This window comes from Sycon ciliatum, chromosome 2 (assembly GCF_964019385.1).
Source record: "Sycon ciliatum chromosome 2, ocSycCili1.1, whole genome shotgun sequence".
NCBI classification, from domain to species: Eukaryota; Metazoa; Porifera; class Calcarea; order Leucosolenida; family Sycettidae; genus Sycon; species Sycon ciliatum.
The window spans coordinates 26,510,264-26,533,619 of record NC_088644.1 but is presented as its reverse complement, the minus strand read 5'-3'; the positions used below and the strand labels follow the sequence as shown (position 1 = coordinate 26,533,619).

The 23,356-nt window shown below is 51.5% G+C and overlaps 1 protein-coding gene across 1 annotated transcript; it reads right to left on the bottom strand.

Annotated features, from left to right (window-relative positions):
• Positions 1-162: 162 nt before the first annotated feature.
• Positions 163-23,072, bottom strand: LOC135809419 (shootin-1-like). The gene is made up of 18 exons (XM_065322768.1): positions 22,690-23,072; positions 19,200-19,252; positions 11,120-11,201; positions 10,367-10,536; positions 9,724-9,763; positions 9,304-9,401; positions 8,907-8,988; positions 8,284-8,378; positions 7,579-7,725; positions 7,212-7,365; positions 6,782-6,910; positions 6,029-6,074; positions 4,778-4,836; positions 4,177-4,253; positions 3,815-3,889; positions 2,754-2,874; positions 1,844-1,903; positions 163-864 (listed from the first exon to the last, which is right to left on the bottom strand). Exons 1-18 carry the CDS (start codon positions 22,847-22,849, stop codon positions 635-637), a joined length of 1,878 nt encoding a protein of 625 aa, XP_065178840.1. The 5' UTR covers positions 22,850-23,072; the 3' UTR covers positions 163-634.
• Between the last annotated feature and the right edge of the window lie 284 nt (positions 23,073-23,356).

Genomic DNA, 23,356 nt, shown 5'->3' with positions numbered 1-23,356 from the left:
ACTAGTGCTGGGTGCCGTGCGCAGACCCAGACCTGCGAACATTGGGCTGTGCTCGCCTCTCGGCGTTTTTCATGAGATCAGATTTCACATCGATCACAACTGTATCTAGACAGTGGCAGTGCGGTCTATGACGACTAGTACCATGATCATCCACACCGTTGGTAAGAATTTTAATTCTTAAAAAAAATACAAAAATTGCTTGAAAAAGTTCAGAGTAATAGCTATGCCGTGGTCCACACTGAGATTTATACATGGTTTAACATTATTTAAATCTCTAGTAGGAAATGGAATAAAGTGATTTTCTTTCCTCAACATACTGATGGCGAAAGAATTTTTAAATTCTACATGAGATCCTATGGAGCTACAGCTAAAACTACATGTACTTGAAGTAAACAGCTGCTGGAACTTCAAACGATAGCCAACAGTACATGTACATCCAACAGGAAAAAAGAAGGTATATCAAATTAATTGTAAGCTGATCTTGACCAAGTGTTTGCAAAGAGTGCAGTTGAACTGATGCTCGTTGCACTGCTAGCTTGGCCTGGCCAACTCAATGATTTGCTAGTATTAGTCAATAGCACTTTGCCAGCAAGCGAACGATGTTGTCTAGACCATAGACCAACCTGGCTAGGAATCAAACGGTGGAGCTGCCGCTCTTTGGCGGATCATCCTCCGTGCTAGCAGTAGTTTGTGCCGGCGTCTCAGTAGCTGACGCTTCCTCGGTGGCCGGCGCCTCTGCAGCTGTCGTCTCTTCGCTGGTAGCAGAAGCATCTTGAGCGGCACTCTCTGGCTTGTCGCTTTCGCTGGCCACAGGCTTGGTTTCGTCGCCGCCATCAATGCTTACCTCGATAGCTGGTGGAGATTCTACGAGAAAATGTTAACACAAGAACAAAAACATCAACACGCCATTACCTATTATGTGGTATGCGGGCGAATTATGTTAGACAATGTAAGGATCCCACACCCTCTGTTAGGGGCCGTTTACATGAGAAAAATAAGCCCGAGCTTTTCGCCTGGGGCATATTTTTCAACCGTTTACATGACGGCTGTACAGGGCTGAGTTCAGGTGGGTGACTGCGAGTTCTGCACACATTTTGTTTTTCAAATCGCACATGAAGGCAGTGGTAAATGTTCAGGAATGATGAAGTTTGGATCAAGAAGTGCCTGCTCACGCTTCTAATGCCTTTCCGATTGTCACTTATTTTTTCGAAAAGGCGAAGCCTTCACTGAACAGAACATCAGAAGAAAACTTGCCAAGAAGACAAACAATAGAGACACACTGTCCACGGCGAAATCCTTTCAGGTTAACAAGGAAAAATCGAAAATACCGAAAAACTCGCTGATAAGCCCAGGTCTTATTTTCTTGACCGCTTACATGAGAAAATAAGCCCTGGGGGTTGGATAAGCTCGGAGGTCAAAGGTAGGGCTAGTTCAGCTCGGTGCAAGCTGAATAAGCCCGGCCCACCATGTAAGCGCGCGCTCTAAAGTGACTGGGTGACAGATCAAGGCGGGCTTATCGCAATCCTGGAGTTGAATAAGCCCGGGCTTATTTTTCTCATATAAACGGCCCCTGAGACTCATTTTGGCCACGTGTGTAGAATTTCACATCCAGCCAATGCCACAGCTGTACCTTTCCTGTCTTGGTACAGAGAATGTTTCAAACTGACTGACATTATCAAAGGGTAATATTCCAAAACAAAAAGTCGACGTGGAGACAATAATCCTAATAATGCAACGAACAAAACTATATGCGCACTCATATCACAACCATAGCAACGAATATAGTATTCCAGAACGTAATATTCCAATCTTCCTTTCCATAATTCCTCGCGCGCGTCCTTACCGCAAGGCTCCAGTGACCCAGGACTTGGTGAAGTGGTCTCCTCTCCGCCGTCCGTTGTGTCTATTGGAAGCCACGTTGAATGCACACAGCCATATGCACAGCACACCAGTATACGCGCACACACACACACACACACACACACACACACACACACACACACACACACACACACACACACACACACAACACGCGTACAGTCACCGCTTATTAACACCCGTGCTTCACTGATTCATCAGCAATAGAGGCATTGCGCAAAATGAAAACTCATAAGGTTAGGACATTACGGCCCTTAAAAGTAACGACTTTTCGCATGATCTTTCGGCAACTTTTGGTCAAAAAAGAGTAGGACAAAAAAATGAACTCAGCAATGAAATCAATTCTATTTTCGTGGTCATCACAGCACTGCTACATACTTATGTATGATACATGTGCACCAGGATTACCGCTGCATACCGATTCATGTACTAAGCAGTATGCAAGACTGCAGAGACCTATTTCTTGTACATGTATTCGGATGAACTTGATGAAACTACTTTCGAGAGCTCCAAAAAGAATAGATTTGTGACTTTTTCGTCGCTCCGCCGAAAGCTACGGAACGTTATCCACAACTTCTCTAAAGGCAGATAACAGCCTTCTTGCCGATGATATACACAAGATTTGCGTTGAAGTGAAATGCTGGAACTCATCCATGCATCTGAACATGCAGTACAGTCAACTTCGCTTATAACGACATTCGGCGGGGCATCAAAAAGGTGTCCTTATTCGCGAAGTGTCGTTATACCCGAAGTCTCATTATATGTATTACAGTGGGATGGGACTTTGCTCTGGGCATGGAAATTCTGTCGTTATATCCGCAGTCGTTATTAGCGAAGTTGACTGTACATACACGTTCCTATACCGGTATGCGTACCTCCGACTTTCTTTTGCCGGCGCTGTAGCTTAGCTTGTAGCTCACTGCTGACACCAGACGGCGATGGGGTGCTGCGCGGGCTCGCCGTGGACTTCGTACTGCGTAGCCTTGGTCCCAGTTTCTGAAAGGAAAATAGCGGAGAGCAGTCAGCATGTGCGTCAGCGCAGGCATACCTACGTGTGCAGACTAAGGTTAAGGTGAGCACAAAAGAGAATGTTTTCTGAGCCTTTTCTCTCCCCCCCCCCCCCCCCCCCCAGAGATGATGTCTGTACAGCTCTGTATTCATAAGACACGTCCTCTTCTCCTACATCTCACGCTGTGGACTCAGGTATTTAGAACTGATCAAATGACGGGGCTACATGCACATGTTCAAGGCTTAAGAATAACCGAGAGTCTAGATGTACCGGTATGTTTGTTTTAAATATTAGCTTTATTTTACTTCACCTCACGTAGGCAAATCTGCCTTCTCACTGGGCGTATGCCATAGTTCTCACAAAATGATGAAGATATGTCGTGAATAACAGCTATGAAACTATGCATGAGTAATGGAATACCTAGCACAGCATTCAGAATGGTTGGTTGCAAGTTGCAACTCTGAGTTTCACGCTAGCGGCTAGGCGATCATCAGGCAACAGGACATTCTGTGTTAGAGAGCTTTCACCCCGGGTATTGTGCACTCTTTGAGCAGTGGAAGTTGCTTACTGTGTAAATGAATATCTACGATTTGTAGTCAGTTTGAGAGGGGTGGCTTGCTCTTCATTGTGCTTTTAACTGCTTGAAAAATAGATACAAAACCATGAATGTGAGCGCGCACTCACACATATGCTCTGAAGGATGGTGGGAGTGCTTAGAATCAAGGTGCTTCAAAATTGGGATAGGGAGTAGGGGAGGGGTGGCAGCGCAAGACTCTACAGGATTTTCTGCACGCGTACATTACGGTACAACGTGCATGAGGCCTATGTAACCTGGCATGTCGTCCTATCCATGGCATGCCAGGCTAATAGATGTCAAGTAGCAAGGCCAAACATACAGCCGGTGCACTCTCAAGCTCTCTCACTTACAATCATCTTTGCAATCTCCGCCATCGCATCACCCTTCACTTCTTCCTTGGGTGCTTCTGCCTTGCTCTCCTCCTTCTGCACCGCCAGGGTCAAGAAAAAATGCAAAAGAAATGAATATGGAGACGGTATGCAAGCAATATGTTTGCACAGCAAACTGTAATCCGCTGTGCCTAAACATCCCAAGGTGATTTCTTACCCACTTGTAGCCCCGGCGCTTCAATGGCTTCGCAAACAGTGAAGGAAGTATGGAGTGCTCCTTGCAGCGAGTATACCTACTGCAAGTTGTATCCGATAGACTGCAACTTGACATGCTGCCCTGCGCCCACATGCATGACCAGATTCAGAGGCATCATGTAACTCACCGCTGACCGGAGTCCCGTCTTGCCTGATTTGATGCGTTCCATCATCTCCGCCATGGCATCAGCACGCACATTCTTAGCTGCAGAAGCCATCGGAGAGAGAGAGAGAGAGAGAGAGAGAGAGAGAGAGAGAGAGAGAGAGAGAGAGAGAGAGAGAGAGAGAGAGAGAGAGAGAGAGAGAGAGAGAGAGAGAGAGAGGGAGAGAGAGACCCACAGTCAGTATTGCACTGTACATATGGCATGCGTCAACCAATTACTTGATCAACATTACTATGGTAGAGCCATCCAACACTATTGCATGGAGGCACATCACCCCATATCACCCTGCGTAATGCTCTTTCAGACTTCCAGGCTACACCAACAAGGAGAAGGGTATGGTCATGCAAGAAACAGTTTCCTTCCTCCGAGTATGAGTCCAAGGAACACACACACATGCACACACACATGCACACACACATGCACACATGCATACACATGTATGCCGTGCATACACACACACACACACACACACACACACACACACACACGCGCGCGCACGGATGTGCACACGGACACACAGACACAGGCAATGGTGCACTCCACTAGCTCTTTCCTGGGTACGTACTTTCCTCCTTCTTCTTCTTCTTAGTAGCCGCATCGCCTTTTACAGACTTCACCAGTTTTCTAAGGCACAGTGAACAGGAAAGCATCATGATTCATGATATTGAACTAACTCTCAAAAACTTCAACTACAGATATCTCAGTATGCAGAGAATGCTGATTGCCCTTTCTAAATAAAGCCGAGCCTGATAGCCGAGAATTGTCTATATACTCAGTAAAACTAGTGGTATACCGTGAAATTCCGTAAATAAGCCCACCCTAAATAACGCCCATGTCCGATAATAAGCCCAGTTTTAGGCGGTGTACACTTCAAGTCTGTTTTAGCGCCCATGCCCGAAATAAGCCCAGGGCGTAAAGTGTTGTGCCTTGTACTGACCATAGCAAGTGGTTTACCTATCAAATCTGTAATTTATCGCTACATTCTTGGTTACGACCAAATTTCCAGCTGTGGTTTGATGTACCTGTACCGCGCTCAGTATGAATGGTGGTTCACTGAAACTAGTGGGTTGCTGATAGATTGATCTTCTGCAGATTGCGTCCGAAATAACGCCCATGCCCTAAAATAAGCCCATGCCCAAATATACGCCCGGTTTTTGACGCTCTGCAAAGTATACGCCCGGGGCCCGGGGCTTATTAGCAGAATTTTACGGTAGTAACTTAGGGGTCATCCGTAAATATAGATATTTATTTAGAAACGAAAACTAGTCGTTTAGGGGGGAGGGGTTGAGCGCCTGTTCGTTTCTCGAAAAATATCGATGTACATTTTGCACGCGTGAGCATGTCCAGAAAAAAAAGATCAAAAATATCGATACTATGTACCATTTGTACGTGTTCGTTTCTCAGGGAGGGAGGGGGGGGGGAGGTTGAAGAGAAACGACTAGTTTTCGTTTCTAAATAAATATCGGTATTTACGGACGGCCCCTTTAATAGTAGCGACTTCGGCGATGTTTTTATAAGGAAGTTGGTTGATGAGGGATGAATTCCCCGAAAGACTGTGCAGGGAATATTAAGCAGGGAGTGGTGCTTTCCTGCAGGTTTTCCGAGTTGAAGGTTCGATGGACTTCTCGCGTGCTCTGGATGTTAGTCGTGCGTCAGTCAAGTGTCAAGTCAAGTCGGCAGGAAAAGTGTGAGCTCCAGTGCACACGGCGCCCACGATTTAGTTGACAGCCATTGCATTCTTCTATCCTTTAAACTGAAGCAGCTTTCCAGTTTCTGCAATGATTTGCCGTGTTGTTTTAAAATTGATGACACTTACCCGATTGGCATAAGTGGAGGTGGTGGAGGTGCCAGTGGAGGTGGACCTGAATCAAAGTGGCCACACATTAGAGACCACCAGGTCACAACAAATAGTTTTTATTTACTTTAAAACAAGCAGAAAAGGTGACAAAGCATAGTAAAGAGAACCAGTGTATTGTGTGATCAGTTGCCGTAGACTCTTCTTTCGCCAGGTTGGAAAGTGCTTTACATTCAACTCTCCTAAGTGGAATTGCTAATGATATGAGTCGGGTAGGCATGATGAATTAGCAGCTGTGTCCGCTGTGCAGTGCAGTTTCAATATTCGGGTACTTGCCAGCAGCACACATGCCTGTGTTTCGGCCAACTGAAACAACTGAGAGGGAGCCCGGGTGGGGTGGGAGCACAGGGACAACTTGCAGGCATAGCAACCACTGTATCACAGCTGACAATGTCTTGACCAGTTAATCTATGCTACTCTAACGTACAATGAGCCAGCCAAGATACTAACGAAAATCCGGTGGAACAAAAAGTGATTAAATGTCTCTACTCACGAGTTTCATGCCGAAAAGCAACTTTCATTATATCAGACGTTAAATGACTTGTATGGGATATCCAGCGTAGAGAACATGTGCTTTATAACATTATATCCGATGCCAAGAGGACCATCGTACTTGTACTATCCAGGGTACATTTATACTGATTTTGTTGTACGTTTTTCCCCACTCTACCAACATGACCCAGTACTGGTGACTCTCAGCTAGGTGTTACAAACCTGGCGGTGGCGGAGGAGGAGCAACAGGTGCGGGAGCAGCTGACCCGCTGCTGGCTGCAGCAGCAGAAGAGGAGCGGGCAGTCTCGATAGCAGCTCTTAATGACGCCACCTCCTGCTCGAGGATTTGCACTGGAAAATAGCAGACAGGACAGTATAACAACGTGTCACTAGTATAGGCCGATGATCAACTAACTTTACTTCTTATGATGTCGTAAAATAGCAATGAAAAATATCAATTGTGCACTCATAACCATGTACAGTATAAACAATTAAAATGAAACAATTCCAGAACGTTTTCGTGTGACTATTATTCACATTTCTCATAATACCATTTGTAATTCTCATGAACGGCTGCCGGCCTTACGGTGTGCCGAATTGTCGATTAGATTTCACTTCAAGGATGTCTGTTGTCAGTGTAAGTGTCCCGTACCTCGTTGGTTAGCCAGATCTGCTTTGTGCTCCGCATCCAGCGCCTTCGTTTCCATCACGGAGCACTGCTTGTCAGCAAGAGCGAGCTTCTCTTCTAGAGCCTTCGCCTCCTCAAGCTTACCAAGACGTGAAATTTCCTCTTTGAGGTCCTCGACCTGCAGATAGTTAGAGCCGGGCCATTAGAACCATGTACACACAGAATAAGGTGCCGAAACTCGTCAGATAACACATGAACAACAAGCCATCATTACACACCGTTTGCACTGGCTCTTCACGTCTTCATGCAGTCAACAGGAGTAACGCCACACGCTGATCCCCTCCTCCCAAAGCCAAGAACAAAAGAATCAGAGACACCGGCAGGCACATACCTCCTGGGCATGGGTGCGCTTAATCTTGGAGACCTCGTCGTTGACTTCTTGCAGTTGCAGGAAAGCCGCGGCCACACGCTCATTCTCCGTGGCCGTGTTCAGAAGCAGTGCACTCTGGCGCTTCACAAGATTTGCCTCTTGCATTTGCTACAAAAACAACATACATGTACATGTACATACAAAATACTATGCCATAAAGTGTGGTACAGAAGTTGAGCAAGGTACACCTTGACATGTGCAGAGCAAGACTGGAAACACGGCAATACAGCTGAAGTGCAAGTTTGGTGACGTCAGTGTTGAATCTAAAAGGCAATGGTAGAAAATACCTTTGGTTTTCATTCAAGTTTTCAACCCCCTTGCATACTATAATTGTCTGTGCACGTAAACCATGCATGTTCAGTGCTGGAGTCAGTGCTGGAGTCAGTGCTGGAGTCAGAGCAGAGAGTCAATCGGCATGAAACAACGTACAAAAGGTTATGCAATGCAGCACGCTTGCCAGCTGACTCAGCTCAGCCAATCATCCTTCCTTACTGCCCCCCCCCCCCCATCTCTCTCCTTCCCTGATTCTGCCATACATGCTCATGCTCATGTACTTCATTTCGGCTAGGAATGACACTTAGTATGGCCATTGCGGCACAAGGCCAAATTAGCTCTTTTGATAAGAACACAGTTGGTGGACACATACTCAGCGGCATCGCTACTCACCTTGGCAGCGTGTGCTTCAGCAGCGAGGCGAATTTCTCGCTCCTCCTTCAGCTGATTCTGCATCTGTTCGTACTCGTCGAACGCAAGTCGAGACACTATAGTGAGAATATCAAAAATCAGGCATGGACAGAGCAGGAACAACACTTCTCAGCTGCACGCTGGTGGAAGGGCTATTATTACCAATCATTCCATACTCATCGTTAGGCTTCCAGTTCAGCTTCAGATTTCAATCATGAAAACAGCTAACGTATCACGTCTATCATGAGTGCACTCCTGCAGGACTGGTTCGGCCAGCTGACTACGATCAGACCTTTCCAGAACATGCATATTATAGATGTTGACTTCCCACATTCCCATTGTGCCTTTCATCAAAAACAGTGCTGCTCCTTGTGTGCTCCGGATGGCACTCGGGAGTCCACCTAGTGCGAGTGGATTCGGCAGAAAGCGTAAGCTCCAAGTTAGTTGGAAGCAACCAAGTTCTTCTTCGATGGGGCTGGTTAACTGCCAAGCAGCCCTGGCCTGGCAAGCTGGGCTGCCTGTAACGTCCCTGGCATATACGATCAAGACTCTGGCTCGAAACAAACGTGGAACGGGCTCAAAAAGAGTAATGTCTCAGAGCTTACATTCCTTCAGATGATCCAGTTCATCCTTCTCCTTCTGCAGGTCACGTGAGGCTTGCTCCTGTTCAACTCTCATCTTGGAGAGCTGAACAAAACGAACAGCAGATCACGGCAGAGCGACAGAAACCACACGCACCAGAGAAGGACTTGATTGGTGCATACATGTACATGTATCAGCACGCTGTAGACAATTTCAACACGTGCTACTGGCGTGGAATTAATGTCACTCTGGCATCATGAGGACAGCACACACTTCGCCACGTACCGGTGAAACTGGGATATACGTACGTAGGGTGACGCACAGTGCGCGCAACAGTTAGATACCCATGCAAATGGGCTAATGCAGGAGTACAGTGTGCACACGACATACTACATTGTTGCCCCCCCCCCCTTTACTTACCTCACTGACCACTTTCTCCAGTTCGTCCCGGGCCTTCGCAGATCTCTCCTGTGCCTCTTCCCATTGCTCGTGCAGAATAACTACTCCTTTCTTCAGATCTTACTCATACCACAAGTAATACAATGAAGGAGAGAGAGAGAGAGAGAGAGAGAGAGAGAGAGAGAGAGAGAGAGAGAGAGAGAGAGAGAGAGAGAGAGAGCAGGACAAGAAGCCATTAGCTAGAGGCACTGAGGACACATCATGATATTGTTTGCACATGCCTCAATACAACAACCAATCAGTAACGCAGTAGTGACTGCCGCTAAACGAACATTGATTTTTTCGTGTATGCGTGCGTGCGTGTGTGAGGGGAGGTGGTCAGAGTGTAAGACAGCTCAACTAACTACTAGTACTACACGCGCAGCTTTTAAGCAGAAGTACCTTTCTTCGACGGCTCATCTTCATCCAGGTGTGATCCTTCCTGCAAAGGCATACCGTCCAAGCACATGCAGACAAGAACATCATCGCTACGATGCCCGTCCCAAACGGGCTGGTACGCGCACACATCACAATCTATTCGGACTGTTCATTTTTGCACTTCAGTACGCTGGCACGGCATGAATCCGAGCGAAGCCTTTTTCGGAACATCTGTTTGCTGCTTCTTTGCCATCTCTCGCTAGTTGTTGTTTCATCCATGAGTGAAGAGTGTTTCCTTTCTGTCGTTCATCATCCTTGTATTTCTTTTCTGTATTCCTATAAGACATATTCTTATTCCACTACATGTACATGTTTGAGCTTTGTCGTGAGTAAATCGGTTGGATCAAAACAAGTACTGTAATAAATTATATGCAGCAACACATGTCCCAAGATAGGTTCTCTAGAATCGAAATCATGCAGAGGGACGGTTGTGTGTGTGTGTGTGTGTGTGTGTGTGTGTGTGTGTGTGTGTGTGTGCGTGTGTGTGTGTGTGTGTGTGTGTGTGTGTGTGTGTGTGTGTGTGTGCGTGTGTGTGTGTGTGTGCGTGTGTGCGTGGATATAATTATTATGCATGCAGCACAGTCTGAGTACACATCCATGAACTCACTGATATAGAGTCAGTAGGGATAGTACCACCCGCCTCCTTTAGCTTTGCAATCAAGCGGCGGTTCTCCTCTAGAACCTCTTGCGCATACTCCTCAGCCTTGTTGCGCAAATCCTTCTCCAAGTCCAGCTTGTCTTGAAACTCCCCGTACTCTTCAAACGCCCGCTGGCTAGCTAAAAGCATGAACAAAACAAAACAAGACAGGTGCAATGCTGTGGTGTCATTTCTATGTGCGTTGACACCCGGTGATAGGCTAACACCGTACTTGCCAGGAGTACAAGCCATATGCACACTACAGACTACCAAGGTAACTTGTACACGGAGAACTTGTTCTTGGGTACTTGAAGTACCAACGCAGGGCTTCTCCGGAGCTGAGAACATGTCCTGAACTACTAGTAACACATATTGGAAACGTAGTGATTAAAACAATCTTCAGGCTTTACAATGAACATTCCAACGTGCCCAGTTGTACCTTCATTGCATTTTCTTCAGGTGGATATAGCATTACAGGCAGAAGAAGAAACTAACCACTACAATTATCTTTAGAGACAATGTATGAGTGATAACTGTTATAAGGAGCAGTAGGGAGATTATCAAGAAGCGTCGGAATACCGAAAAAAGGAGTAAAGTGATGATTTTCACAGACATAGAGACATGGCCGATCCGAAGTTATGCATTAGTGGTGGACGTGTACGGAGGTGTGAGCAGTGTGATATGCATAATCACAAGAACACCTGGAACAAAAATAGTGCTTACTCTCTCTGAATTTCTGCAGTTCTTCTCGCACTGTCTTCAGCTCCTGCTTGGTCAAGTCGTGCGCACGTCTCTCCTCCACACACTGTGCAAAGTGCAACATACATGATGTACAGAAGAAAATGTTGAACGGTCTCTGCTGGGATGACAGCTACACAATAGCTCAGTGGTTAGAGCATCGCTGGCCTCAAGCGAAGGTTAGAGTCCTGGTGGTGACAGTCAATTTTTTCTTTAGACTTTTCCCGTTTGCACATTTTCCCTCAGACTAATGAATACATAATTATACATATACCTATATGGGATCATCATAGAACAATCGGGGCTCTGCATCTTTCACGTAGCAGCACAATGAAGAAAAGTCTTCCGGCACTACGGTTGCCAGGTATCGGCCATGTGAGAATCTCGACTCGCCAATAATGAATCATCAAGAGCACTGAGCCTCTATGAGACTCACAACGCACATCTGCGATCATCATATTGTAGGAATACATAATACGGTTCGTCGGAAAAAAGAAAAAGTTAATTATCGTGTCCATTCCCGAAGGGAACTCACGACGGCCGCTAACACCCGGTAAACCCTAGCGACAGATGCAGCGCCTAACGGTGGGGGTGAGTAGATAAGTTTCACAACCACTGGCACAAGTGCCGAGAAACACCACTAGCCGCATCCATGTGCCCCTTGTGCCTTGTGCCTGGCCACAAGTTCCCAGTTGACTGTGGGTAGCAGCACAGCTGGAAAAACCGCTCTGTTCGTCGGAGAAACCTTCCGTTGAAGTCAAAAGTTGACGTTACATTTAGGAACATGTAATACCCCTGACCAAATTCAAGATAGGAACAAACTTCTGACTCCTCTCATCTCACGAAATTGAACAAGCGTTTATATACGTGTACAGCAGTTGGCAAAAGACAGCGGCAAACGATACATCAGTATGTGTGTGTGGGGGGGGGGGGGTGGCCAGCTCTCTGTCTGGCTCGCTTTACTGGATTCTACTATTTCTAGACTGTATTCTTCAGGCTCACTTCAGGCTCGACTCGCATTGCAAACTTCTGTTGTTATTGTGTTTCCTACTTACTAACTACTAAAGAAGAAGACTACTGAAGACTAGCCGAAAGGGAAAGGCACCTGCGTCTTATAACAGCAGGGCAACATAAAGCACAGCAGGCCGAGCAGGGCGGCATAAAAGGCACAGCAGGCCGAGCAGGGCGGCATAAAAGGCACATGTGAAACCAGAGACCCGGACCCGTCAAAGCATGCAAATGAGGGCCGCTCTATCGCCTGACATGAATGCATACAAACCAGTATACATGACCATGCGTGCACATCTCCCCCTTCACTCACGAAATGGCATATGAGTGAGTACATGAGCAAGGCAGTGCAGCAGCAAGAATGAGCGCACCGGAAGGCAGCATGTGGAAAGTGCAGACGGACAACCACAAGAGAAAACATCAGACACATCAGAAAAGACTAGAGACAGCACACCAGTGTCAGAGCACCAGCACTCTAACTAACAGAACAGCGCAGCTAACTGTCTGTCTCGACCGGGCGTCGCCTCACTCCACCGGGAGCGGAATGAGGCGTTGGATGGCTCGCCGGTAGATCTTGCCCCGGATCTCAACATCCACCACCCTGACGCAACTGTCTGGTCCGGGGAAGACACGCCTCACCCTGCCCAGTGGCCAACTGCCCCGGGGTGTGTCGGGCTCGATACACAGCACCACCTCATCGACAGCGATGTTCTTCTGCGTCTTGCGCCACTTCCTGCGCTGGTTCAGCAGTGGGACGAACTCCAGGAGCCATCTCCTCCAGACCTCCTTCACTGTGCGCTGCACGACGGCGAAGCGATCTCTGGGGTGGACTTGCTCTGTGGCGTTCAGTTTCTCTTCCAACGGCAGAGGTGGGTCGCAGCGTCCTGCGAGGAAATGCTGCGGAGTCAGCGGCTCGAGGTCGGCGGCGTCGGCACTGACTGTTGTCAGCGGACGGGAGTTGATGAGGTCCTCTGCGGCGACAATGGCGGTGTGTAGCTCCTCATCAGTGAGCTCAGCGGTGGCCAGTGCGGATCTCAGAGCGCGCTTCGCCGCCTTAATCATAGCTTCGAAGACACCTCCAAAATGCGGTGCTCTGGGTGGGTTGAACCTCCACCGGATGTGTCGATCAGCGAGACTGCGCGCGATCTCTGCGCGATCGAGCTGCTCCACGGCTTCTCGTAACTCCCGCTCAGCCGCGACGAAGTTGGAGCCGTTATCGGTGACGATGATGCTTGGCGTGCCGCGCCGCTTAACAAACCGGTTGAACGCCATGAGGAACCCCCCGGTATCCATGGAGTAGGTGAGCTCCAGATGGCAGGCACGGGTTTCCAGGCACGTCATGAGACAGAGGTAGCGCTTCGCTCGGGTTCTGCCTCGTCCTTGCTTTGTCTGGAACGGCCCGGCAAAGTCGATGCCGCAGTGCGAGAATGGTTGGAGAGACCCGGCAGTCCGAAAGTCCGGCAGAGCGCCCATGATCTGCGCCGCCGGTACACCCCAGTTCTTCCGACACGGAACGCACGACTGGCGTGCCGTCTTGACTGCTGATGCACCGTTTACTATCCAGAACCTCTCCCTCAGGTTGGACAGCAGATGCTGAGGTCCCACGCTGTGGCGGCACCTCCGGTCCTCCTTCTCGATCAGCAGCCGCGTGACAACGTGCTTCTGAGGCAGGATGATCGGTAAGCGTACACGATATGGCAAGTGTTTCGCAGCCTTCAAACGGCCTCCGACCACCATCAGCGGTTCAGCATGTTGATCTAGCGTCGGGGTTAGCGCCGCCAGCGGGTCGCTAGCCTGCATTGGCTTTCCGGCAGCCAGGCGCTCCAGGGTTGGGCCGTACGCGTCCTTCTGCGCCTGTCGTATCCAGTGCCTCTCAGCGCGGCCTACCTCACCCGCCGTCAGCTCTGGCACGTTGACAGTAGGGTAGTTCGGGTTGGCTGCTCGCGAAGTCGACACTGCAACGGTGACGTCTTGATCGCTGCTGGTATCCTCCCCCTTCATGCCGACGCGCGGCTTGCGACGGCATCGGCTGACAAACCGGTAGCACCACGCAGTCACCCTGAGCAGCTGCTCCCAGGTGCGGTATCTGGATGCCTGGAGGCGAGTGGTTGGCGTGACGGCAAGCGCGAACGTGGTCTCCCGCTGGATGACGCCTGGCAGACCTTCTGTGGACGCTGACTTCTCAGGCGGCCATACGTCTGGTTGCTGCGACAGGAACGCGGGTCCGTGCCACCACACCCGGTCCTCCGCCAACTCCTTCGCTGGTAGCCCACGGGTACCCTTGTCGGCGGGGTTCTGCTTGCCGGGTACGTGCCTCCACTGGGAGGGCTTCGTGGCGTTCTGTAGCTCTGAGACGCGGTTGCCGATGTCGACCTTGAACCTGCGGCTGTGCGAGCGGATCCACCCCAACACGTTCATGGAGTCCGTCCAGAACGTGTGCTCGGCGACCGGGATGTCCAGAGCGTTGCCAACTTCGCTGCTGGTCCGCAGACCCAAGACGGCGCCGCGAAGCTCCAGCTGGGGGATGGTCTGCCGACGAGCCGGGGCTGTCTTGGCCTTGGCCATGGCGAGCGTCACCCGCACGTTGCCGGCTGCATCCTCTGCGCGGATGTAGGTCGCCGCAGCGATGGCACGGTCAGACGCATCCGTGAACGTGTGGACGGAGAGGATGGACTCTGTAGCCGCCTTGAAACTGCGTGGCGCGTTGATGGCGGCCAGGTCGGGCAGCTCGTCAAACCACTCCCTCCACTTTCTGGCGTGTGTGGGAGGAAGCTCGTCGTCCCACGCCTGGTCCAGCAACCAAGTGTCCTGCAGCAGCACGCGGGCACGGATTGTGAACGGCGCAATTTGCCCACGAGGATCGAACGCCGACGCCAGGCCGCTGAGGACGGAGCGCCGTGTCAGCTTGGTGAACTCTGGTCGCTTGAAATGAAAGCTGAAGACGTCTTTATCCGCTGACCAGGTGACTCCCAGCGTCTTCGTAGTAGGCAGAGTGCAGTGGATATGCTCACCGACATTGAGTGTAGCGGATGCGGCTCGATCAGCAGCTGGTATGCTCTGCAGGACTTCCGCGCTGGTGGACAGCCACTTGCGCAGGTGAAACCCGCCGCGCGACAGGATGTCCTGGAACTGGACGCGGCTCTCCACTGCGTCGGCCACCGATGGGCGCGATGTCAGCAGGTCGTCGACATAGCGGCTCCGCTCCAGAGCGTCGGTAATTGCGGCTGAGTATTGCGGGCCGAATCTGCGCAGTACCTCCTGGACTGCCTTGCCCGCCAGGTAAGGCGAGGCCTTGATGCCGAACACCACACGCTGAAACTCATACACCCGCGGCTGGTTGTCGTCGAAGCGCCAGAGAAACCGGTGGTATTTGCGGTCCTCTTCCCTGAGAGCCACTTGGAGAAACATCTCCGAGATGTCAGCTACAAGTGCTACAGGCTCGGCACAGAACCGGATCAGTACCTTGACAATGTCGGTCTGAAGTGCCGGGCCGCTGAACATTTCATCATTAATCGATCGCCCGTCCCACTTGGCCGCGGCGTCGAACACGATCCGCACCTTGGTCGTCTCCTTGTCGTTGCGGACGGCCGGAAAGTGCGGCAGGAACCATTGCTGAGCACCATCGGCGTCCACCTCCCTGCTGGGCACTTCACGGATGTACCCCTTGTCGAGATGGCTCTGCATAACGTCGTGGTACTGCTGTTGTACTCTCGGGCGGCTGTTCAGTGAGCGTTCCAGGCTGCGCAGTCGTTGCGCGGCTTGCGGCCGGTTGGAGGAGATGTTGGGTTCGGGATCAACCCACGGAATGCCCAACTCCACCCTTCCATCGACGAACCGGGCCGTTGCGTTGGTGCGCTCCTCCACCTGGCTGTCCTCAGCAGATGGCATAGCGTCGTAGCAAGGCGGCCGTGCGCCGGCTGACTCCATGCCGAGATGGTTTCGGACGAGCGTCTCGAGGCTCAGATCCTCTGATGTAGGCGTGACGACTGCTGAGAAGCTGGCAGGGGCCAAATCTGCTCTTCCTGGGCTCAAACACACCCAGCCCAGTGGGGTGAGTCGGGCAATCGGGTGGTTAGGCTGCGCTGTAGTGGCTTCCTGCCGTACGGTGTGCAGCTCGATGGCGTTTAGACCGATCAGCACGTCGATCCGCCCCTCCACTGAGGGGAACGGGATGTCGCGGAGATGCTCCCAGCTCTGCTTGCTCTGGCTCCAGTCCACCGGCTGCACGCTCGGGCACACTGTTGGCAGCGCCCAGGCGCGGAACTCCGATATCGAGCCGTCAGCTTTGTCGACCGCGACGGTGACGTGCTCGTACGTACCGGTCACTTGCCCGCCGCCCAGGACGGACGCCGTCAGCTGCTTTCGTGGGCCACACACGCCAATGGCAGAAGCGGTCTGCTGCCTGATGTAGCTGGTGGACGACGCAGGGTCCAGCAGCGCAGTGCCTTGCACCCTCCTGCCGTTGTGGCTGAGGACAACAGGTACCGTCATGAACGACAGCGGCAATGCTTCGGGCGGTTTGTCCTCCTCACGCCGCTCAGCTGTTGCCATGGCGGTGTCAAGAGCGGACATCACGTGTGTGGTGTGTGCCTCCGTACACGACTCGGTTGAAGCGTCAACTGTGACGTGAGCCGTGTGACGACCGTGTCTCTCCGCTGGTGCTGGCTTGGTCGGCTTGGTGCCACCGGGCGCATCTCGCTTTGGCCTGTCGGAGTGCAGCAGTGCGTGGTGTCGTCGTTGACAGGCGCCACAGCTCATCTTGCATGCCGTGGACCAATGGCCAGGCGACAGGCAGCAGCTGCAGATGTCCTTGCAGGCGCGCACAAATTCCCATCGCTGCTGAACCGTCAGAGATTTGAACCTCGGGCACGCGCTCAGGTGATGCGTGCCCTTGCAGCTTGCGCACTGGTCTGGACCGACCGCGAAGGTGAAGTCTCCTGACCGTGGCGGACGCTTGGGCGCGACGCTGGGTGGGCATGGCTTCTGGGACTGCACGACTCGCCGTGCACTGGCTGGCTCCGAAGCCGCGATCCGTTCGTTCACCCTTGTGAGCTTGTGAACGCGCTTGAGCAGGAACGCGGCAAATGCGTCAATGTCACACTGGGTGTCGTCCTGCTTCTCAAAGTAAGCTGAAAGGACCGAACGCGGCACCTTCTGCGTCACTGAGAGATACAGCTCTCGCCCGGGCGCTATCCTGGCCACCCGCAGGTTCAACAGCGTGTTCCTCAGCTTGACGGCCAGCGTCTTCAGCTCATCCAGCTCGCGCTCCGTGTTGATTCGCGGCCAACTCATGAGCTCGCGTTCCTGCTGTTCGAGGCTACGGTCTGTGCCCCCGTACCACCGATCCAGCTCCTCCATGATGGCGGAGTAGGCGCCCGGGCCGTCTAGCACGTCCGCGATCAAGTCTTCGGCCGCTCCGTCCGCCAGTGCCTCCCGCAAGTGCGCGAGCTTATAGTCCTCTGACAAGAGCGGGTTCTCGTGTACTAGACGGAGAAACCGCTGACGCCACTTCACATAGGACAGCATCTTGCCATCGAACTTTGGCAGGTCCAGTGGCTTCAGGGACCTGCAGACTCCCATCTGGAACATAGCCGCTCCGTCTGCCCAATCGACTGCTGGGTCGGTCGCCCTGGTGGGCGGGAAGTAGGGTTCCGCTGCAGGGTTGAGTCCCGCTTCCTTGGGCTTGAAGGCCTGCTGGACTGGACGGAGTCGCAAAGGCACTGGCGGGACTGGCTTAGGTGGTGGGCTGGGTCCCGCTCCCTTGGGCTTGAAGGCCTGCTGGACTGGACCAAGTCGCAAAGGCACTGACGGGACTGGCTTAGCTGGTAGACGTCTGGGCTTCGCACGTGGGGCTGGGGTTGGAGCAGGTCGATACTTGAGCAGGCTTGCTCTCGGCACTGGAGCTGAGGTGTTGGGTTGCACTGCAGGCTGCACTGGCTGTTGCATGTTCGGCTGCATGGGCTGCTGTGCAGGCTGTGACCCAGACCCCTGTTCTAACCCGGGCCTGCGATGAGCCACTGCGCCAGCACCTGCGTCGCTGAAGGCACTTCGACTGAAGTGGTTGGCCAGCCTGCGCTTGGCCTCCGCGTCCGATCGCGCACGACGACTTCCCACGCCGCGTGGCCAGCTCCCACCATCGACATCCTCGCTCTCTAGCTCTGAGCTCTCTGGCTCTGAACTCGAGGTATCCACAGCAGAACTTCGCGCTGCCCTGGCACTGCTCGCGCTGGCCAACTCCTCCGCCGCCCTCGCCTGCTCGACTTCGAGCTCCTTTTCCGCCAGGTCGATTTGGAGGTCGATCTCCCGCTGCTTCAGAGCGGCGATCCGCCGTGCAGTCTCCAGTTCTGCCTCCTTGTTCCTACGCAATATCGCAGCTTCAAGTTCAACGCCCCCGACTTCAAGGCTCTCGCTCGCGGACGTCCTGCCGCCGCTCCTGCGTCCCGACCGCCTCGGCTCTTGGGCCTGCTCCCCATCGGAGAGGAACCGCTTGGGCATTTTACCTAGGGTTCTCCTGCTACTCCTTCGTGGGAACTCCATGACAGGCAACGGAAACCGAGACTTTCTGCTGGTCGTGATCCGGCTCGAAGGACCAGTTTATGGCCAGCTCTCTGTCTGGCTCGCTTTACTGGATTCTACTATTTCTAGACTGTATTCTTCAGGCTCACTTCAGGCTCGACTCGCATTGCAAACTTCTGTTGTTATTGTGTTTCCTACTTACTAACTACTAAAGAAGAAGACTACTGAAGACTAGCCGAAAGGGAAAGGCACCTGCGTCTTATAACAGCAGGGCAACATAAAGCACAGCAGGCCGAGCAGGGCGGCATAAAAGGCACAGCAGGCCGAGCAGGGCGGCATAAAAGGCACATGTGAAACCAGAGACCCGGACCCGTCAAAGCATGCAAATGAGGGCCGCTCTATCGCCTGACATGAATGCATACAAACCAGTATACATGACCATGCGTGCACAGGGGGCACAGCTTATTGTATTCCTGCAAACCTACAGTCTACGGTACTGCTGGTCTGTATGGCATGTAGGACTGCTGGTCTGCATCTGTACCTGTTCATGGTTATCATTGCACTTCGTCTTCAGGTCTTCAAACTCTTGCAGTGCTGCAGATCACAACAACAACGACGACGACAACAGCAACAACACATCCAACTTTTTCATTATTTTTAATACTCTATTTTCACAAGTCGAGCAGCGTGGGTGAATACTCTGACATGCTTAGTAGCATGACCATCCTGCTTAGTGGCATGATTCACACTCGGCTCACATTCCAGTGCATGATTCACACTCGGCTCACACAGAAATAATTCGCTCAGCCATCCACCATACCCCTCACCATCTAGATATATCATGTCTCTATCCGGCATCACTGAAGAAACCAGAAACCCCACTACATGTACTACATAGACGCACAACGAACACACGGAATATGGTGGACAGTTACTCTTAGCTCGTATCCAAATAGTCCCTTTCCTTTCTACATTTATTATTGCCTCAACACCCGATCGTGATCGTAAAGGAGACTTTTTCGTTTCATGTAAACGATCAATATTAAACACTTCTAGATCTCAGCCGGCAGTCTTGTCCGTAACGTGGGGACGGCCAACATGTTCATGTGAATCTAGATGGGTATAGTATGATCGGGCGCCATAGAACACTTCGCCATAGAACACTTCGCCATAGAACACTTCGCCGAAGAACACTTAGGCTGGAAAACGGCACAAATTGAAGAACAATCCAGGCTAGATTTCAGATCTACAACACATGTACTGCTTTTTACGTGGTGTGATCGCATCACATGATGCTCTCCACGATCGCGGAATGAGAACAAAACGACTAAAATCTGAACATTTTAGAACAATGCCAGGCTGCGCCTTGAGCCCCTCCGTTCTCCGGCGCCCGATCTTCCTGTAGTGCACGTACAGAGAAAGTCTGTCTCTCATGATACGTTTCCTGGTGACTACTATGCGAGCATGAAACTCTGAATTGCAACTAATTCCGAGTGGTCTTTCGTCCTCCATGTGCACACATACCAGTACAGTAAAACCTGTAACTAAAGACCACCGTGACTAGTGACCAGCCTGCTACTACAGACCACCGTGACTAGTGACCAGCCTGCTACTACAGACCACCGTGACTAGTGACCAGCCTGCTACTACAGACCACCGTGACTAGTGACCAGCCTGCTACTACAGACCACCGTGACTAGTGACCAGCCTGCTACTACAGACCACCGTGACTAGTGACCAGCCTGCTACTACAGACCACCGTGACTAGTGACCAGCCTGCTACTACAGACCACCGTGACTAGTGACCAGCCTGCTACTACAGACCACCGTGACTAGTGACCAGCCTGCTACTACAGACCACCGTGACTAGTGACCAGCCTGCTACTACAGACCACCGTGACTAGTGACCAGCCTGCTACTACAGACCACCGTGACTAGTGACCAGCCTGCTACTACAGACCACCGTGACTAGTGACCAGCCTGCTACTACAGACCACCGGGACTAGCGACCAGCCTGCTACTACAGACCACCGTGACTAGTGACCAGCCTGCTACTACAGACCACCGTGACTAGTGACCAGCCTGCTACTACAGACCACCGTGACTAGTGACCAGCCTGCTACTACAGACCACCGTGACTAGTGACCAGCCTGCTACTACAGACCACCGTGACTAGTGACCAGCCTGCTACTACAGACCACCGTGACTAGTGACCAGCCTGCTACTACAGACCACCGTGACTAGTGACCAGCCTGCTACTACAGACCACCGTGACTAGTGACCAGCCTGCTACTACAGACCACCGTGACTAGTGACCAGCCTGCTACTACAGACCACCGTGACTAGTGACCAGCCTGCTACTACAGACCACCGTGACTAGTGACCAGCCTGCTACTACAGACCACCGTGACTAGTGACCAGCCTGCTACTACAGACCACCGGGACTAGCGACCAGCCTGCTACTACAGACCACCGTGACTAGTGACCAGCCTGCTACTACAGACCACCGTGACTAGTGACCAGCCTGCTACTACAGACCACCGTGACTAGTGACCAGCCTGCTACTACAGACCACCGTGACTAGTGACCAGCCTGCTACTACAGACCACCGGGACTAGCGACCAGCCTGCTACTACAGACCACCGTGACTAGTGACCAGCCTGCTACTACAGACCACCGGGACTAGCGACCAGCCTGCTACTACAGACCACCGTGACTAGTGACCAGCCTGCTACTACAGACCACCGGGACTAGCGACCAGCCTGCTACTACAGACCACCGTGACTAGTGACCAGCCTGCTACTACAGACCACCGTGACTAGTGACCAGCCTGCTACTACAGACCACCGTGACTAGTGACCAGCCTGCTACTACAGACCACCGTGACTAGTGACCAGCCTGCTACTACAGACCGCCGTGACTAGCGACCAGCCTGCTACTACAGACCACTTCGCCAGGCACGGACGGTCTCACATTATGGTTGTGCAGTGCAAACCTCTAAGGATCACCTGCCACTAAAGACCGCTTTCTCCGGTCCCAAGGCGTGGCCGTTAAATACAGGTTTTACTGTATAATATGTAGTGATAGTAGTATGTATAATATATGTACTGCATGGTGAACAGTACAGTGAGATATTGCGCCGAAGAATGTAGCGGCTCAGCCAAGGTGCAGCCTAGCATTGTTCTAAACAGTTCAAATGTTAGTCAATTCACTCCTATTCCGAGACCATGAAGAGCATCATGCGATGCGATCAACCAAGTGGAAACAAGGGCGTAGCAGCCAGCTTTGGCCGGACCGGCACAAAAGTGCCCAGAATGCAGGATTTTGCAACCAAATTTCAATATTTCCCGGGGGAGACCCCCCCCCCCCCCCCACCGGACCACCTCCAACGGCGGTGCCACGCGCCTGGGAAAACATGTAGAAAATAGTAAATGCGTTCTTGAATCTGAAAACAACTAGCCTGAATTGTTCTTAGTTTTGTGCCATTTTCCAGCCTAAGTGTTCACAACTGGCGTGTGTACGCGTGAAACCACGCGTTTGTGCGTATTTTTGCTGGCTTTTGGGGCGCCATGCGTACGGAAACGGGCCGAAATGGAAATTCCAACATAATTCCAACATGTTGGAATTTTCAGCGCGTATCAGCGTACATGCCAGTCACTTTGACTGGCGGGGTCAAAAAATTAGTACTCGAAGGTGTCCCACGCGCTAAATACGACTGGGATAGCTGTTTTTTTTTTTGTGAAAGCTTGAGCGCGCGTTTGGGCAAGCATGAACCGCAAGCGTACCGCGTCCCCGCGCCAGTTGGGAACACAGCTTTAGTGTTCTTCGGCGCCGGATCATACTGTATCTGCGGAATGAAGTCCTAGATTGTATATCTACACCATTATTGGCAATAACGTGGACTTTAAAACTTGTTTTAAAAGATAGCACCTGCTGCTTGAATTGGCCTTTCTAAATCACTAGTAAGACTGAGAGAGGCGTGCAGCACACCACCACGCAGACAAACTACAATGTAGATTATGTAGATGTACCTTGCTTGGCAAGGCGCTTCAGCAGCTCGTACTTCTTCTCAGCTTCTTGCTGCCTCCGCTTGGCCTCCACTAGCTGCTCGCTAGGTTTACCCAGCAGCCCGTCGTGCTCGGCAGAGGCATCGACGCTTTCGCCTGCTTCTGGTCCTGGCGGCGGCGGCATGTTTCGTCCAGGCTACGAGGATCTCTAGGAGGCGCTACTCCCTAGTGCTCACCGAACTACACGTAACGATGTTTTTAGGTTTGTCAATCACTAGTTGCCAATCAGCTAGCTAAAAAGAAGGACCTGTTTTTTTGTCAGTATTCAGCATTTCAGGACTTGAGCGCTGCCTGTTGCATTGTTGGCGACGTGGGCTGTCCAAAAAATCGAGATACAACTACAACTACTTACAAGCCCAGTCAGCAAGCGACAGACTTGCTCGCACTTTTTTAGTCTTGGCTTGCATGGCTGTGCCTGAGGCTGATGTGATCTCCAGAACGAACCTGATGTCGACAGGACTGTAGTGTAGAGTGTAGTGTAGTGTATAAACCACAATCATGATTGCTACATCGTACAGCGTGAGTGACTTGTGTGTGTGTGTGTGCGTGCGCGTGTGCGTGCCTGTAGTTGTGTGCGTGTGTGTGTGCATGTGCGTGTGCGCGGGGCATCCAGCCTGGGAGTAGTAAAAAA